The sequence below is a fragment of the Chiloscyllium plagiosum genome, unplaced genomic scaffold (genome assembly GCF_037043375.1).
Source record: "Chiloscyllium plagiosum isolate Xiang-an unplaced genomic scaffold, Cpla_swu_hap1 HiC_scaffold_6, whole genome shotgun sequence".
NCBI classification, from domain to species: Eukaryota; Metazoa; Chordata; class Chondrichthyes; order Orectolobiformes; family Hemiscylliidae; genus Chiloscyllium; species Chiloscyllium plagiosum.
This window is the reverse complement of record NW_028270144.1, coordinates 80,714,868-80,734,192: the sequence shown is the minus strand read 5'-3', so window position 1 is coordinate 80,734,192 and position 19,325 is coordinate 80,714,868. Positions and strand designations below refer to the sequence as shown.

Here is a 19,325-nt window from a genome sequence, read left to right as displayed (position 1 = left end):
TTCCCAGCATAAATAAATTTCCTTTAGTCTCCAAGAACCGACTTGCTAATATTATTTTTTTCAAAAACCAATCACTATGATGAAAGAGATACTTAGAAGTTAATCATTAAATCTCTTCTTTCACACAAACACACACACTACTTGTCCAATATCCAAATATCCAGAATAACTGAAACTAAAACTAAATGGGACTAGTTTTAGTTTGGGAAACTTATTTGGCATGGATACATTAGACTGAAGGGTCTGTTTCTGTGCTGTATGACTCCATGACTTTGTAAAATACACAGAAATTACACATCTTATATCAAACTTCTACAGGACAATTTAAGTATCCTCGATGCTGACTCAACCAGTTATGCTCACAACCCATGACTGAATTTTAAAAAAGGACTTAATACCTCTATATGTTGAGATTAGTGAAAATCAAAGGATTGATTTACTTTAGAGCTTGGTGCCAGAAGAATCTGTGAACTCTGACATGTTTGCAGCCTTTTCTGAAAAGGCTTTAATGTTTGTGTTTTTTTTTTCTCTGTTGCCCTGGATGGAGCTGGACTTGCAGTTGGCTGCCTAGAGGCCTGTGAGACCACATTAATGCTAATATGTTCTGACTACTAGGTTAGGGACTCCCAGTGGGCATTCCCTGGTATGCAGTTTTAATGGAGGAGAAGTCCATGCAATTTTAATGGAGGAAGAGAGCTGCAGAACAGACGACATTGGAGGTATCCAGGAGGCTCTGTAGGCTGTCAACAGCGACAGAACTGTGTTCAATCACACTCTGTAACCTCATTGCTCTTTGCATCCCTAAGCTCTACTATTACCATCAATTGAGAGGCTCAATCTTGGTTCAGTGAGCAGTTTAAGAGAAAAGGCAGGAACAGCACCAAACGTACCTAAAAATGAGATGCCGATTTTAGTGAAGTTATAAAGCATTACCACATATTTGCTAATAGCAACACAGCATGCAGTAAAGAGAGTAAAATAATTCCCAACACAAGGAATCAGATCAAAACTCTGCAGTACTGCCACATCAAGTCATGAATGGTGGTGGACAGTTTAACTGGAGGAGGAGACTTCATCAGTGATTCAGGAGTCCAGCATATAAGTGCAAAAGAGCAGGCTGAAGTATTTACAATCATATTCAGCTTCACATATGCCAGTTCCAGCCTATTTGACTCACCCTATGATTTCAGATTTTAAGTAGCAATTGACATCACTGTGATACATCTGCATGTGTAAGAGCTAAATGTTTCAGAGTGGTGTCATAACTTAAGAGTGAGCAGACAGAAAGTCAAAGAGGACCAGTTTTATGTACAGGGCAAAAGTGAGGACTGCAGATGCTGGAAACCAGAGTTTAGATTAGAGTGGTGCTAGAAAAGCACAGCAGGTCAGGCAGCATCCGAGGAGCAGAAAAATCAGTTTCATGCACAGTCTGGTTACCAAATTACAAGAAGTTCATAATTCCTTTGAATAGGGTAGAGAAGAGAATGTTGCCGGGTTCTGAAACTGTAGATGTGAGGAAAGATCGGTCAAACTCTGGTTGTTTTCTTTAGAACAGAGGAGACTGATGGGTGACATACTTTAGGTGCATAAAATAAAAAAGTGTTTGTAATGAGTACACAGAGAACATCTGTTTCCCTAGATAGGTCAATTACCAGGGGACACAGATTTAAGATGTTTGGCAGAAGGCTGAGAGAGAACATGAAGAAAAACCTTTTCACCCAGAAGATAATGAGTGTCTGGAATTCATTGCCCAGTTTAGTGGTTGTGGCAAAAGTCTTCAATAAATTCAAAGGGAATCTGGATCTGTAACTAAATTGTTGTAACCCTGCAAGGCTGCAAACCAGAATGAGTGACGAGTTTATTTAGCTAGGGTTGAATGCCCTCTTTTTGTGCTGTAACTTTTCTATGGTTCTGCAAATATCTGCTGCCTTAAAAAAAAACACCCAGGGCTCATGGAATAAATGAAGTATTCTGTAGTTGCAAAGAATAAATAACACACAGTGGTGTCAGATTTCATAATAACTGGAAGGATCAAAAATTGGCAAAAAGGGATGATAACACCTAGCTATAAACAATACAGGGAATTGATTGGTTAAAATGTTAGCTTGATTCACAAAGTAGTTAATTGGTGTGAGTTTAAGAAATTTAAGGGTACTACTTGCTTTAGGTTTGGTGATGGTGACACATTGAGGCCAAAAAATATAGTTATCATTTTATACAAAACATTTTAAGTATTGATTCATTCTCTAGTGAGATACCTGTGCTGTTCAATAAAAAAGCTCAAATGCAAGTTATCATTGAGTAATAAAGCATTGAGTAAATAGTAATAAAGCAACTATTTTGGAAAGTTAGTTAAGGTTACAGCAATTCAGTTACAGATCCTGATCCCCTTTTAATTTATTGAGAGCTTTTGCCTCAACCACTGGATTGGGCAATGACTTCCAGACACTCACTACCCTTTAGGTGAAAAGGGTTATCTTCATGTATCCAATCAGGATCTAATTGTATTTCTTTAGCGAAATTTAATGTTTCTGAAGTTCACAGGTATTGATGTTATCAGGTGAAAAGAATCTTGAAACTTTATTGTTACAGGAATGATTTGCCCATCTTGTTTCTCGAAGGTTAAAAATTCTGCTAAAGCAGGCAGGTGTAGTGGATGAAGAGTATACAAGATTAATAGAAGGGATTAGTGAGAAGTGTGAAACCCAGAAAGAAGAAACATAAAAAGATCCTGCTAAATACCATATTGGGTCTTCCTTTGACAAGGCTTTTAATCAGATCCTATACAAGAGATCTGACACATTTAAATTAAAACACATGAAATGGTGGGTCGCGTATTGATATGGATAGAGAACCTACATGGATTGAGAGAGACAATTCCCGATGAAGACCTTATGCTTGAAACGTCGACTTCCTGATGAAGAGCTTATGCACAAAATGTCAACTCTCCTGCTTCGGATGCTGCCTGATCGGCTGTGCTTTTCCAGCACCACACTCTTCGACATGGATAGCAGGCAGGCAGAAAGGAACAAACTGGAAATTAATGGAAATTCCAGTGGCAGCCAGGGTCTAGTGTGATACCACAGGGTTAATGCTTGGACCCCAGCTATGTACAATATATTTTAATGCTTTAGTTAAGGGACCTAAATGGAATTGCTCCAAATTTGCAGGTGATACAAAGCTGGGTAGGAGGCTGAACTGTGAAGAAGATACAGGTATGCTTCAGTGTAATATGGACAATTGAGTGCGCAAATGCATTGCAGATAAAGTATAAAGTGGATAAATGAAGGTTATCCACTTTGGTAGCAAAAACATGAAGGCAAATTATTATCTGAATAGCCATCATTTGGGAAAGGAGGAGATGTAATGAGACCTGGCTGTCCTTGTGCACTAGTTGCTGAAAGTAAACATGCAGGCACAGCTGTAGGTGAAGAAGGCAAATGACATATTGGCCTTCATCGTGAGACAAATGAGTACAGCAATAAGGGAATCTTGCTGCAGTAGTACAGGGCCTTGGTGGGACCACATCTGGAATATTGTGTGCAGTTTTGGTCTCCTTATCTGAGGAAGGATGTTCTGGCTTTGCAATAATGCAACAAAGATTTACCAGATTGATACCGGCGATAGCAGAACTCATGTATGCAGAGAGATTGGATCAGTTAGGACTATTTCACTGGAGTCATAGAGTCACAGAGAGATACAGCATGGAAACAGACCCTTCGGTCCAACCCGTCCATGCCGACCAGATATTCCAACCCAATCTAGTGCCACCTGCCAGCACCCGGCCCATATCCCTCCAAACCCTTCCTATTCATATACCCATCTAAATGCCTCTTAAATGTTACAATTGTACCAGCCTCCACCACATCCTCTGGCAGCTCATTCCATACACATACCACCCTCTGCGTGAAAAAGTTGCCCCTTAGGTCTCTTTTATATCTTTCCCCTCTCACCCTAAACCTATGCCCTCTAGTTCTGGACTCCCCGACCCCAGGAGAAAGACTTTGCCTATTTATCCTATCCATACCCCCCATAATTTTGTAAACCTCTATAAGGTCACCCCTCAGCCTCCGACGCTCCAGGGAAAACAGCCCCAGCCTGTTCAGCCTCTCTCTGTAGCTCAGATCCTCCAACACTGGCAACATCCTGGTAAGTCTTTTCTGAACCCTTTCAAGTTTCACAACATCTTTCCGATAGGAAGGAGACCAGAATTGCACGCAATTTTCCAACAGTGGCCTAATCAATGTCCTGTACAGCCGCAACATGACCTCCCAACTCCTGTACTCAATACTCTGACCAATAAAGGAAAGCATACCAAATGCCTTCTTCACTATCCTATCTACCTGTGATTCCACTTTCCAGGAGCTATGAACCTGCACTCCAAGGTCTCTTTGTTCAGCAACACTCCCTAGAACTTACCATTAAGTGTATAAGTCCTGCTAAGATTTCCTTTCCCAAAATGCAGCACCGCACATTTATCTGAATTAAACTCCATCTGCCGCTTCTCAGCCCATTCGCCTATCTGGTTCAGATCCTGTTGTAATCTGAGGTAATCCTCTTCGCTGTCCACTACACCTCCAATTTTGGTGTCATCTGCAAACTTACTAACTGTACCTCTTATGCTCGCATCCAAATCATTTATGTAAATGACAAAAAGTAGAGGGCCCAGCACCGATCCTTGTGGCACTCCACAGGCCTCCAGTCTGAAAAACAACCCTCCACCACCACCCTCTGTCTTCTACCTTTGAGCCAGTTCTGTATCCAAATGGCTAGTTCTCCCTGTATTCCATGAGATCTAACCTTGCTAATCAGTCTCCCATGGAGAACCTTGTCGAATGCTTTACTGAAGTCCATATTGATCATATCTACTGCTCTGCCCTCATCAATCTTCTTTGTTACTTCTTCAAAAAAATCAATCAAGTTTGTGAGACATGATTTCCCACGCACAAAGCCATGTTGACTATCCCGAATCAGCCCTTGCCTTTCCAAATACATGTACATCGTGTCCCTCAGGATTCCCTCCAACACCTTGCCCACCACCGAGGTCAGACTCACCAGTCTATAGTTCCCTGGCTTGTCTTTACTGCCCTTCTTAAACAGTGGCACCACGTTTGCCAACCTCCAGTCTTCCGGCATCTCACCTGTGACTATCGATGATACAAATATCTCAGCAAGAGGCACAGCAATCACTTCTCTAGCTTCCCACAGAGTTCTCGGGTACACCTGATCAGGTCCTGGGGATTAATCCACTTTTAACCGTTTCAAGACATCCAGCACTTCCTCCTCTGTAATCTGGACATTTTGCAAGATGTCACCACCTATTTCACGACAGTCTATATCTTCCATATCCTTTTCCACAGTAAATACTGATGCAAAATATTCATTTAGTATCTCCCTCATTTTCTGTGGCTCCACACAAAGGCTACCTTGCTGATCTTTGAGGGGCCCTATTCTCTCCCTAGTTACCCTCTTGTCCTTAATGTATTTGTAAAAACCCTTTGGATTCTCCTTAATTCTATTTGCCAAAGCTATGTCATGTCCCCTTTTTTCCCTCCTGATTTCCCTCTTAAGTATACTCCTACTTTCTTTATACTCTTCTAAGGATTCACTCGATCTATCCTGTCTATACCTGACATATGCTTCCTTCTTTTTCTTAACCAAACTCTCAATTTCTTTAGTCATCCAGCATTCCCTATACCTACCAGCCTTCCCTTTCACCCTGACAGGAATATACTTTCTCTGGATTCTTGTTATCTCATTTCTGAAGGCTTCCCATTTTCCAGCCCTCCCATTACCTGCGAACATCAGTCTCCAATCAGCTTTTGAAAGTTCTTGCCTAATACCGTCAAACTTGGCCTTTCTCCAATTTAGAACTTCAACTCTTAGATCTGGTCTATCCTTTTCCATCACTATTTTGAAATGAATAGAATTATGGTCGCTGGCCCCAAAGTACTCCCCTACTGACACCTCAGTCACCTGCCCTGCCTTATTTCCCAAGAGTAGTTCAGGTTTTGCACCTTCTCTAGTAGGTACATCCACATACTGAATCAGAAAATTGTCTTGTACACACTTAAGAAATTCCTCTCCATCTAAACCTTTAACAGTATGGCAGTCCCATTCGATGTTTGGAAAGTTAAAATCCCTTACCATAACTGCCCTATTATTCTTACAGGTTAGATTAGATTAGATTATTTACAGTGTGGAGACAGGCCCTTCGGCCCAACAAGTCCACACCGCCCCGCCGAAGCGCAACCCACCCATACCCTACATTTACCCCTTACCTAACACTACGGGCAATTTAGCATGGCCAATTCACCTGACCTGCACATCTTTGGACTGTGGGAGGAAACCGGAGCACCCGGAGGAAACCCACGCAGACACGGGGAGAACGTGCAAACTCCACACAGTCAGTCGCCTGAGGCGGGAATTGAACCCGGGTCTCTGGCGCTGTGAGGCAGCAGTGCTAACTGCTGTGCCACTGTGCCGCCCATAACTGAGATCTCCTTACAAGTTTATTTCTCAATTTCCCTCTGACTATTGGGGGGTCTATAATACAATCCTAATAAGGTGATCATCCCTTTCTTATTCCTCATTTCCACCCAAATAACTTCCCTGGATGTATTTTCGGGAATATCCTCCCTCAGCACAGCTGTAATACTATCCCATATCAAAAATGCCACTCCCCCTCCTCTCTTGCCTCCCTTTCTATCCTTCCTGTAGTATTTGTATCCTGGAACATTAAGCTGCCAGTCCTGCCCATCCCTGAGCCATGTTTCTGTAATTGCTATGATATCCCAGTCCCATGTTCCTAACCATGCCTTGAGTTCATCTGCCTTCCCTTTTAGGCCCCTTGCATTGAAATAAATGCAGTTTAATTTATTAGTCCTACCTTGTCCCTGCCTGCCCTTACTGTTTGACTCAGTTCAATTCTCAGCTGTACGCGTCTCAGATCGATCTCATTCCTCACTCTCTCCCTGGGTCCCACCCGCGCACCCCCTCCCCCAACACCTTACTAGTTTAAATCCTCCCAAGCAGTTCGAGCAAATTTCCCTGCCAGTATATTAGGCCCCTACCAATTCAGGTGCAATCTGTCCTTCTTGTACAGCTCACTTCTACACCAAAAGAGATTCCAACGATCCAAAAATGTGAATCCTTCTCCCATAAACCAGCTCCTCAGCCATGCATTCATCTGCTCTATCCTCCTATTCCTGCCCTCACTAGCTCGGGCACTGGGAGTAATCCAGATATTACTACCCTCGAGGACCTTTTTAAATTTCTGCCTAACTCTCTGTAATCTCCCTTCAGTGTCTCAACCTTTTCCCTTCCTATATCGTTGGTTCCAATGTGGACAATGATCTCCTGCTGGCCCCTCTCCCCCATGAGAACATTCTGCACCCTCTCTGAGACATCCTTGATCCTGGCACCAGGGAAACAACACACCATTCTGCTTTTTCTCTGCTGACCACAGAAATGTCTGTCTGTACCTCTGACTACAGAATCCCCTAACACAATTGAGCTCTTGGAAGCCGATGTACCCCTCATTGCATTAGAGCCAGTCTCAATACCAAAAACCTGGCTGTCATGCTACGTTCCCCTCAGAATCCAGCAACCCCTACATTTTCCAAAACAGCATACCTGTTTGAAATGGATATATCCACAAAACACTCCTGCCCGAGGTGCTGACCTCTCTCACCCTTACTGGAGTTAACCCATCTATGTGACTATATCTGAGACTTTCCCCCCTTCCTATAACTGCCATCCATCACATACTGTTGCTGTTGCAAATTCCTCATCGCTTCTATCTGTCTCTCCAACCAATCCACTCGATCTGATAAGATTCACATCCAATAGCATTTATGGCAAATATAATCCGTAGTAACCCTTAAACTCTCTTTAAGCTCCCACATCTGACAAGAAGTACATATCACTGCAAAGGCCATTTTTGCTCCTTCACAATCTACAGACCCAGAAAATAACACCGTCTTATTCCTCTACAAACACTGCCCCAGGTTAAATTAATAGCTATGGCTTATATTTTAAGTTTAATCAAAAGACTTATCTCCAAAAACATATAATCAAAAAAGAATCCACTGTACTCACTGCTGCAGCCCTTTCTCTTGGACCGACTTAAAACAACAATGAACTTATCTGATTCCGTGTTGTGAACTTCACCCAAACCAGTTCCTCCAAGATTAGTTGTGATTTCACTGTTTGTTAATTTTCCCAGATGCACTCCGATGTCCAGCGATACACAAATTTAAATAGCAAAGGCAGTAACTGTGAAGGTTCTCTCTCTCTCTATCTATCTCTCTCTCTCTCTCCTGCACTATCCTCACCATGTGCTTCCTTTGTCTGCTCTTCTCCCTTTCAAACTGCTGTTGTTTTGACTTTTTTTTCCCAAAGTTCCAAAGCAAAGCAACAGCATATAAAACAGTAATTGCTGCTCCTGGAATTTGAGGAAATCACCTCCAACACCTAAAATACCTCAAAAAAATGAGCAGCTCTTACAGCCAGAAACTTTTCCCGTCCTCCATCTTGGATTACCCAGAATCCAAAAAAAGGTTTAGAAGAATGAGGAGATATCTCATAGAGACCTTAAATCCTACCAGGAACAGACAGGACGGATTGTGCAGGACAGACTCCTGATGGTCCAGGAGTCCTGAAGCACTATTTTCCTGCTTCTTTCAGTTCTGAAGAATAATCATGTTAGACTCAAAACCTTGTCACTGTTTCACATCTGACCGCAGATACTGCCAGGCCTGATGAGTTTCACCAGCATTTTCTTATTATTTAACAGACCTGTTCAATTAGTCCACATCTCCTTGTTTTCCATTATGAATTTCCAAGTTCCAGTTTCAATATGACCAGTATTCATTTACTTTGTTTCCTTTTTTCCTTTTTATATCTATAAAAACTCTTACGATCTGTTATTTTGTTTCAAGCTAGCTTTCTCTCATTCATAAATGTTTCCTTCTTTATTAATCTATTGCTTATTCTTTAATTTTTCCAAACTTTCTCCTCCCATCTTTAACTAGCTTTAACATTTTTAGTTAGTCACAGCTGGTCAGCCCACTCCTTGGAATCTTTCTTTTTTTTGGAATGTATCAGTTCTGTGTATTCTGAAATACCTTCTTAAATGCCTATGCTGCAACTCTATGGTCATTCATGCAGTACTCCAGTTAGTCAGTCAGTTAGTCAGTCACTCACTCACCTGCTCAATTACTCAGACCCTCAGTCACTTACTAGCCCACCTAGAACCCAGTCAGTCACTTATCTATCTGCTCACCGACTCATTCAGCCATCCAGATCACCAATCATTCACTCACTCATCCATTCAGATCCCCCAGTCAGTTACTCAATCACTCAGTCACCCAGATGCTCAGTTATTCTCCCTCTCACTCATCCAGGTCCTTGTTAGACATTCACTTACTCATTGACTCATTCTGATCTCCAGACAGATGTCCACTCATTCATCCACCCAGAACTCCAGTTGCTTACTTACGCACTTGTTAGTGCCCCAGTCATTCACTTATACACCTACCCAGACCACCAGTTGGACACTCATTCACCCATTTCACTGCCGGTGAGATGCTCACTCAATTATTTGCCCCACAGCCACCAAACAGTCACTCACCCAACCATCTCAGTCAGTAATTCACTTAATCAGACCTTCCCTCACTTATTTGTTCATTCATTTACATACTCCCTCATCCAAACAGCAACAGACCTCTTGTCACTGGCATTTACCCAACTAAGCCCCCAGTCACAACAGTGCCCACTCAAAACCCCAGTGTCTCACACAGAACCAGCCAATACACCCTCTCAGTCATTTGGACACCCCTCAAACAGACCTCCTCCAGCTCACTCTCACAGCTGTGGAAGGTTTTGTGATTAATGCTGCCAAGGAGCAGCTCAAGACAGCTCTGAAGATGCCTACCCATGCTTCCTCCAGCCTAATGTAGAGATCAAAAGTAATTACAGAGGGACCTTGATTATCTGGCATTCGATTATCCGAGTATATGATTATCCAGCAAGATCACAAAGTCCCGATACTTGGCTAAACTATATTATCCGGAATTCGAAGAATCAAACAAAATACTCCCCGCCCGTGTCCTTCGAATAAATCGAGGTTGCAAAGAAAACATTGGCAACAATATTTAAATCACAGAACAGCCTTTGATACTGGTGCCTCCTCGTTGAGGATGATGTCTCACTGTCTCTGGGAAGTAGCCTCCATTGAAGTGACAGCCTCCCCATGTGTAGGAGGGCCACTTTTGGCAATGATGTTCCAAATGGCACCAATGTGGTTTTAAATGTGGTGCATTAGTTAGAGGGAAATGGGTCTGGGTGGGTTACTCTTTGGAGGGTCGGTATGGACTTGTTGGGCCGAAGGGCCTGTTTCCACACTGTAGGGAATCTAATCTAATCTAAATGTGCTTGGCTGTCTGCCACTTTTGCAGCAGACAGTTTACTACATTCCTGCCTGCACAGGGGCAAGCTTCCTGGTGATGGAAATGATTTGGGACTTGGCTGAGTATGACATCCCACTAGTTTCTTGGCTTCCACTCTCACCCAACAAGGTTGGGCACTCCTGCTAAACCCAGTCCAGCAAAGGTTTGCCCAAAGTACCTAAATTTAAATGGATTGATATAAGACATTAACTGCCAGCTTGTTTCATAAAAAGAAATGTATGTAAAAATAAATTATTAGCGCTCTGGAGGAGTGTGTAATAATGCTTTCTTCAGAATATGGAGGTGATTCATCAACTTGTCATAAAGTTTTACTTGTACATAAAGGCCACGTTTTTCAGTTGTTCAGGTTTTGTGCTCTGCCACACACTTGAAGAAATGACCCCAACTCCAACCACCATCACCCATCTCCCCTACAAACATGAATTGCCGTAGGTTGAGACTTCCAGCCCCATGTGTGACTGTAGTTCTTCCACCAAGCTACAGTCCAGTTTGAGGTGTTGTCACTGCTGGGGCTGCATGTCATCCTGCAGAGGTAGTAATGGATGCCAAATTTCAGGTGAATTCAGGGTGTCAGCAGTGCAGGGCTGGAATGTCCCAGTGAAGAGGTGGGGGGTCCCAGATTTCAGAGACTGGTATGTTGAGTGAGGGTGTGTGGGGTTGAACAGTAACGGGGGAGTGAGTCTCTTCTACCTCCGATGGGCACTGAGGACCTTTAAAGGACTCTTGCCTGTCACTATCTCATGTAATAATAGCTGTCAGGCTGCCCATCTTGCCAATTATTTAAAATGAAAGATAGGTCTGGATGAGGCAAGGAGTCGGTGGGCTGGCCATGTGCTGCATTTTGCGATATCTCCCCAACTTCAGATGGATGGCTGGAGGCCTTAAAATTTAGTCTGAGAAACTAATTCCTATTTAGAGAGAAACAATTTTCTTTTAACATTTATTGGGATTTTCTTTAAACTTACACACATGAACTTGGAATTTACTTGTGCTGGTGTAAATAGGAACAGACTGAAATTCTTGTTAGGTTCAGAGATGGAGATTTGAAATGCATATTGCTGTAAATAGATTAGGTTATGCTCTTTAGTAAAAGATAACGTTTGTGCAGTGTCTCCCACATAACATCAGATAGCTGAGATTACAAGTTGCTGGTATCACAACGCTAAAGTTTCTGCATGTTAGAGAAATGGAAAAGTTCCATGACAAAAAGGTTAGTGAAGCCCTTAGCCATAATGTTACCTGAAGGACAACATTGCATTTTAGACAGTGAGCCATGTGCTGCTGTCTATGGCATCTGAACTTTAAAAGGGAAATTATCAAGTCTTTTGGCATTTTTCTGTATTTCTAGGGATGAAAAGTCATCACTGAAAGCCACTGACACCCTGTAAAGAGAGGAAGCTGAGGTTACAATCAGCACCAGGAACTTCTCATGTTTGTCACTTTTGTTCCAGAAGTGTCTGTGACTGACTTCATTAAAATGTTCTGCCCTTATGTAAATTTCATGCTCAACTTTCCTTGTTGGATTCACTGTTTTAAAAGTTCCATACAATCTCTCATGAATCATCTGTTACAGCTACCTGGCAATCCTATTTGAGTTTTCAAACATATATGATTATATGCATTTGTGCAATTCCTCAAATGGATGCTGTATCATTTCAAACATTACAAACTTCTGAAAATTGTAATATGACAATATCAAATTTTTCTTTATCATACTTCCATCCTACAGGGGAGTTGCATTCAGCTTATATCAATGGATTGAAATTAATAAATTAACCCTGGGTAATTATAACAACTCATCCGATGATATTCACAGTATCTGATAAGTCTCTGTTTCACTCTCCACCAGACTTTATGTGGGGTATAAAAGAAATCCCAGAAGTATCCTTTCCGATTGATTTCCTCCATGCTGTATGGTGGTTTTGGCACTAGAGATTAGTGGGAGTGGCTCAGATGACTATTGGTTTTATTATATCCAAACTGTAATTGTACTGCAATTGTAAAAAAAAATCTGACTTACAAATATAACAAATACAGAGAACTTTGGAGCGATCAAACTAAAGTTAGGATTTATAGTATTTTAATATTTGGTATGTTAAATGATCTTTTGAAGTTTAGATTTAGCCATTAGACTTGATGTAAAACACAATGTTGCAATGCAGAAACTTAATTTTGATCTTAGTGGATGCATCAAATCCTTCTCAATGCTTTAGAGATCATACAAATATGTTTGCATTGTCTTGCAATCCAATCACAGATGATTATCCTGAACAAAATTAAATGACATAGTATAGTATTTGCTTGTTTTATTATTGTTTATAATTGATTTGTGCTTAGAGGTTATATTTGGATTATTGTACAAACTCTTAATGAAGTCTTTGCCTTTCTTCTTAGGTGATGGAGATTAAGGGACAAATGATTCATGTGCCTGAATCAAACTCTGTTCTTTTCCTGGGCTCACCATGTGTTGACAAGCTGGAGCAATTAATGGGACGAGGTTTACATCTATCAGACATACCCATCCATGATGCTACTCGTGATGTTATTTTAGTGGGTGAACAGGCTAAAGCCCAGGATGGCCTGAAGAAGCGCATGGACAAATTGAAAGCAACACTTGAAAAAGCACATCAAGCCTTGGAGGAAGAAAAGAAGAAGACAGTGGACTTACTTTATTCAATCTTCCCAGGTGATGTTGCCCAACAACTGTGGCAGAGAAAATCAGTGCCGGCAAGGAAATTTGATGATGTTACCATGCTTTTCTCTGACATTGTTGGCTTTACTGCCATTTGTGCACAATGCACCCCAATGCAAGTAATTAGTATGCTGAATGAACTGTATACCAGGTTTGACTACCAATGCGGAATCCTGGATGTATATAAGGTAAATCTTTAGAGCACTGATATGAAAATAATGGCCACAGCCTGAAGTTGGATTCCCCAACAGCCCTTTTTTTAAAAAACAGAGCTGAAGAATTAACTTATTAATCGATTGTCCTTGCAGTCAAGCTGTTAAAAATCTGAAATGAAAATCCTTGCAAGGTGTAACATAAAAGATTGGTCAAAATCTGTACCTGAAATATTAACAGAAGACTCAAAACAAAAACTGAAACTGACCTTTTCTTTTCCACCTTTGAACCCTCTGTATTTTTATGCATTTTTTTCTGTTTTAGTTTAGATATATTTGTGATTTTCTCCTTTTAATCTTTAAGGATAGGTTTTACAAATCTTCTCTCTAGTGCATGCTGTGGATACAAACTGGGTAGCTGGTTTGAATGATCAGCAGATTCCCCCTTCTTTTCAATTCCTTCTAATTAATGGACAGAAAATTTGCCCTCCATGCCAAAATATTCATGTGCTCTGTAATGAGTGATCAAATTTGCAAACGCTCCTCTCTTGAGTTTATTTGAACTTACTTTTTTACGGATGAAATAAAAATTGTATGAATATAATGGTAGGATGCAGATAGTAATAGTGGAAGGATGCTTGTCGGACTGGAGGCCTGTGACGAGTGGAGTGCCTCAGGGATTGGTGCTGGGCCCATTGCTGTTTGTTATCTATATCAAAGGTTTGGATGAGAATGTACAAGGCACGATCAGTAAGTTTGCAGATGACACTAACACTAAAATAAGAGGTATCGTGGAGAGTGAGGAAGATTATCAGATATTGGAGCAGGACCTTGATCAGTTAGGGAAGTGGGCCAAGAAATGACAAATGGAGTTTAATATAGATAAGTGTGAGGTCTTGCAATTTGGAAAGTCAAATCAAGGTAGGAGTTTCATGGTGAATGGAAGGGTCTTAAGGAGTGTAGTGGAACAGAGGGACTTTGGAGGGGCATGGTTCTCTGAAAATGGAATCACAGGTAGACAGGGCAGTGTAGGAGGATTTTGGCACATTGACCTTCATCAGTCAGGACATTGAGTATAGAAGTTGGGGAGTTGTATTGCAGTTATACACGACATTGGTGAGGCTGCACTTGGAGTATTGTGTTCAGTTTTGGTCACCTTGCTGTAGGAAGGATGTTATTAAACTGGAAAGAGTGCAGAAGAAATTTACAAGGATGTTGCCAAGACTTGAGGGTCTGAGTTGTAGGGAGAGGTTGAACAAACGAGGACATTTTTCTTTTGAGCTTACGAGACTGAATGAAGGACCTTATAGAAGTGTATAAGATCATGAGAGGGATGGGGTTGGGGAGTCAAGACAAGAGGGCATCAGTTTAAGGTTAGATGGGAAAGAGTAAAAGGGAATCTGAGGAGCAACGTTTTACAGAGGGTGCTATGCATATGGAATGAGCTGCCAGCGGAAGTGATTGAGGTAGGTACATTAACAACATTTAAAAGGCATTTGTACAAATACATGGATAGGAAAGATTTATAAGGATATGGGCCAGTTGCAGGGAAATGGTATAGCGTTAATGGTTGGCCTCTGTTTTATATATACACAACTTTCCTACCTGATTTTCTGCTATATTTTGTGCTTAAGTTATCCTTTACATCCAAATTTAATTAGGGAACCACCTGCCCTTAATCCGAAATATTCAGAATACATTTTGATGAGGCCATCTAATGTGATTTACTCAGAATAATCTCGTAATATTTGTCATTTCTTAAAATTTTGTGCCGGTCTTAGAAGATATTAGCAAAGGATACATCCTTCAAATCATCACAAAATCAAAAATTCAATAAATATTACTGTTCAGATTGTCAGCTACATTCCGTGAATAGTATTATGTTTCATTTCAAAGTGTCACCTTTTTGGCATCCAAATATCATTTAAAGCAATGTGGCAATCAAACCCTTAAAATTATCATGTAACATTTTAAGGGTTATGGGCACACAGTGACACAATGGTTAGCATTGTTACCTCACAGCACCAGGGACCCAGGTTCAGTTCTTGCCTTGGGGGACTTTCTGTGTGGAGTTTGCAAGTTCTCCATGTGTCTGCATGGGGTTTCTGCTGGATGCTCCAGTTTCCTCCCACAGTCCAAAGATATGCAAGTTGGGCGGACTGGCCATGCTGAATTGCCCTGTAGTGTCCATGAATGTGCAGGCTAGGTGGGTTAGCTATGGTAAATATGGGGATGGGTGAGGGTCAGTGCAAACTTGTTGAGTCAAAAGGCCACTCTGCATTTCAGGTATTCTATGAATATAACTGATGGGACAATTGCTCGGGTGTAGTTCAGAGGCTGACTGTAATAATCATCTTCTTACAATTTCAGGTTATTTAGTTGATTAGCATCTATGATTTGTGTTAAGCACACCCATATTTTGTAACACTTGGTAGAGTACATTGCAGATTATTGACAAAGCTTCTCCTCCCCTGTTTTTCTTTAATGAAGAAAGTTTTCAAGAAGTAGTGGAAAAATACCTCTGGGCTTTTGGTGCTGAGGAGCGAAGCATTGAAGGAGTAGACAATGTCTTTGTTAGGCACAATATTATTGTTGCAATTATTGCAATTTTTTGTAATAGTTGTATTTTTTCTTCTTGGACAGATATTTTCCAGGGGCTGGAAAATCACTGGCCTAACCGCTTCATTGAATGAATTGTGCATTCAGCTTACCTACAGTCAATAATGATAGCCTGTCATGGCACTTGGGTTTATACTCTTTGACAGCAGTGCTGGTGGTTCTTAGTTCAGTTGATGTGGTGTTGCTGTCCCATTTAACATATATAACTGTCACTTCCATTGGTTTAAAGAAGCATTTGATTTACTTGCTGCCTTGAACCAATTGATACCAGTGTCCTCACAGAGAGATCAAGCTGAATAGTGGGGGAGGGTTCAAACTAAGAACGTAGAGAAAACAGGTAAAGGTGTGAGAACTTGGGGAAGAACAGTCAAGGGGAATTGGCATTGCAATCTAAAATGATAAGTTCAAACAGGGACTAATCTATTGAAAGGTGTGGATGGAAGGGAGATTCAGGAGAAAGCGAATGTATGGAAAGTTGAAAAGAAAAGGGATATAGAAAAAGTTTATAGTTGCAGGTAAACAAATATGTGAGGCATTAGAAATAATGTCAGAGAACTACATCCAATATTTAAAAAAGGAAGGCCATGATTTTGTAACTTTGACAGATGCCGACCTTAATCTGAAGAGACCCAAGCAATGAAATCCTCCTTGTTCTGAAAATGGTCTGCAAAGACAGAGAATAACTAAAAGCAGGATTGATAATTTTTAAAATATCTATAGAAAAGGAAGATTTTACTGATAGTAGCACCTTGGGCAGAGTATGCAAGAAATACAGTAAAGGATCTTGGGAGTAAAAGCAGTGGCTCAGTAGTTAGCACAGTTGCCTCATAGTGCCAGCGACTCAGGTTCGAGACTAACCTCAGGCACCTGTCTGTGTGGAGTTTGCACATTGTTGCTGTGACTGCGTGGGTTTCCTCTGAGTGCTATGATTTCCTTCCACAGTCCAAAGATGTACAGGTTAGGTGGATTGGCAAACTAAATTGCCCATAGTGTCCAGGGATGTGCAGGCTAGGTGGATTATGGGAAATACAGAGTTACAGGGATAGAGTTAGGAGAGTGGGTCTAGGTGGAATGCTTTTCAGAGGGTCGGTGTGGACTCGATGGGCTGAATAGCCTGCTTCCACACTGTAGAGATTCCAAGTTATGTTTATATAATATTTCCTGTATTATATAGCAAGAATTATACAAAAAAAAATGTATTTGTAGGGAATCCATGAATGATTTGCAATAGTAACAGGAGTGAAACTTTTGAAGCTTAAAATTTGTTTGCTGGTGCAATTTTGTTGAAAGCATTGGTTTTTGCACTGAAAAATATAACTGATATTCACCTGATAATGCTTCAGATAAATTGTCAATAGGTGTCCCTGGGAGCTTGTCGGTGAAAGATATTATGATTTTGGTGCTACGTTGTGCCAATGGTCCTCCAGTAGATTTTACAAAAGACAAAATAGTGGAAGAAAGAAGAATAACTGCATGTAGGAAAGAGTGACTAGAAGACAGGCAGGTCTGAACGGCGACCAATGACAAATAGAGAGGCACATAGTGATTGTTGCTTCAATTCTTCCTCCCAACTGGAAAGGGATGTTTGAGCTTGTGGTGAACAGAAATGCCGGCAGTGAGTGGGGTGTCAATGTGCATTGAGGGGAACAACCCTCATCTCCTGGCTCTGCTTCTTGTGAGCGGCACGGTGGCACAGTGGTTAGCACTGCTGCTTCATAGCGCCAGAGACCCGGGTTCAATTCCCGCCTCAGGCAACTGACTGTGTGGAGTTTGCACATTCTCCCCGTGTCTGCGTGGGTTTCCTCCGGGTGCCCCGGTTTCCTCCCACAGTCCAAAGATGTGCAGGTCAGGTGAATTGGCCATGCTAAATTGCCCGTAGTGTTAGGTAAGGGGTAGATGTAGGAGTATGGGTGGGTTGCGCTTCGGCGGGGCGGTGTGGACTTGTTGGGCCGAAGGGCCTGTTTCCACACTGTAAGTAATCTAATCTAATCTAATTGTTCTCCATTTTTCTTTATAAAACGTACCTTTTCTGGTGATAGCCTGCATCATTACCTTGTCCTATTTGATTTGCTGCAGGTGGAAACAATAGGTGATGCATACTGTGTCGCTGGAGGGTTACATAGAAAAAGCAGCAATCATGCTAAACTCATAGCCCTGATGGCACTGAAAATGATGGAACTATCTGAGGAGGTGCTGACACCCAATGGAAAACCCATTAAGGTGAGTAATGGTATTGGAGATAAATAGTTCCCAGTTATTTTGAGACTGTTTTTCCTTTTAAACATTTTCTTGTGGTTTTATTTTGCAATTAATATAAATAACAGGGCTGTATCAACATTAGCTCCCTAGTTTCAGCAAGGCAGGATTGTGCAGATTTATATTTGCACTAAACTGAGGCTAAATTTTCTCCTGCAACAGATTAAAGTGTAGTTTAACAGGCTTATTTGTTATAAGAAACTTGTAACAGTGGAGTTGATTACTGAGAGCAGTGTTGATTCCTTTAATTAGAGTTAAATGACTTTTAGGAAAAAAACGTCATATAAGAACTTGAAAAAAAAATCAATTTACCAGACAGATGCTATAGGTGGCCAATAGCAAAATGTGGGTAGGATAGATTGGGAGCTAATGGTGGTGTAGTTTTTTTGAGAGAGGGATAAGTCAGATGGGTGCCAGGTCTTCAGGGACATTCTAATCTTTCTGGTATTCCTGACTAGAATGTACAAGAGTGTGTCAGAATCATTTAAAAGGTACAGCATCTTACTTCCATTGTTGTGAAAGTGTTTGAAAATATCAAGTAGGAAAATACGGGAACAACTCAGGACTTGGCAACCATGGACCATTAGCAGCTGTAGGATTATATTCAATCACAAGCTGCAATCTCATGACCTGGCATATCCCCCACTGTATCATTACCAACAAGCTGACAACCCCTGGTTTAATGAAAAATGTGGGTGGGCATGCCAGGACCTGCATGGGGCACACCTAAAAATGAGATAACTTGGTATAGCTACAACACAGGACTATTTAGATGTGAACAGCATCAGCAGAAAGTGATAGACTGAGCCAAGTGATTGTCTGAACCATGGACCAGATATTAGCTCTGCAGTGATGCCACATGCAGCTGTGAATATAGTGTACAATTCAACAACTCACCGGAGAAGGCTCCACAAATATTCACATACTCAACATCAGGAGAGCTCAGCACATTAATGCAAAAAAGAAGGTTGAAACATTTGCAACAATCTTTTTAGCTTTAAGTATCGAGTTAATGTTCCATCTCAGCCTCCTCTGGAATGTTTCAGCATCACAGAAACCAATCTTCAGCCCAAATAGATTTACTCTACATCATATCAAGGAAAGGCTGAAGGCATGGATACTACTGTGATATTT

General features: G+C 41.2%; 1 protein-coding gene across 1 annotated transcript in view; it reads left to right on the top strand.

Moving 5' to 3' along the window:
• The window catches only part of gucy1a2 (guanylate cyclase 1, soluble, alpha 2), a 237,001-nt gene that overhangs the window by 177,522 nt on the left and 40,154 nt on the right, over nucleotides 1–19,325 (top strand). Inside the window, exons 5-6 of the mRNA XM_043691828.2 lie at nucleotides 12,867–13,352; nucleotides 18,012–18,155. Coding sequence (XP_043547763.2) covers nucleotides 12,867–13,352; nucleotides 18,012–18,155 — 630 coding nt within the window. The remainder of the gene's footprint in view (nucleotides 1–12,866; nucleotides 13,353–18,011; nucleotides 18,156–19,325) is intronic.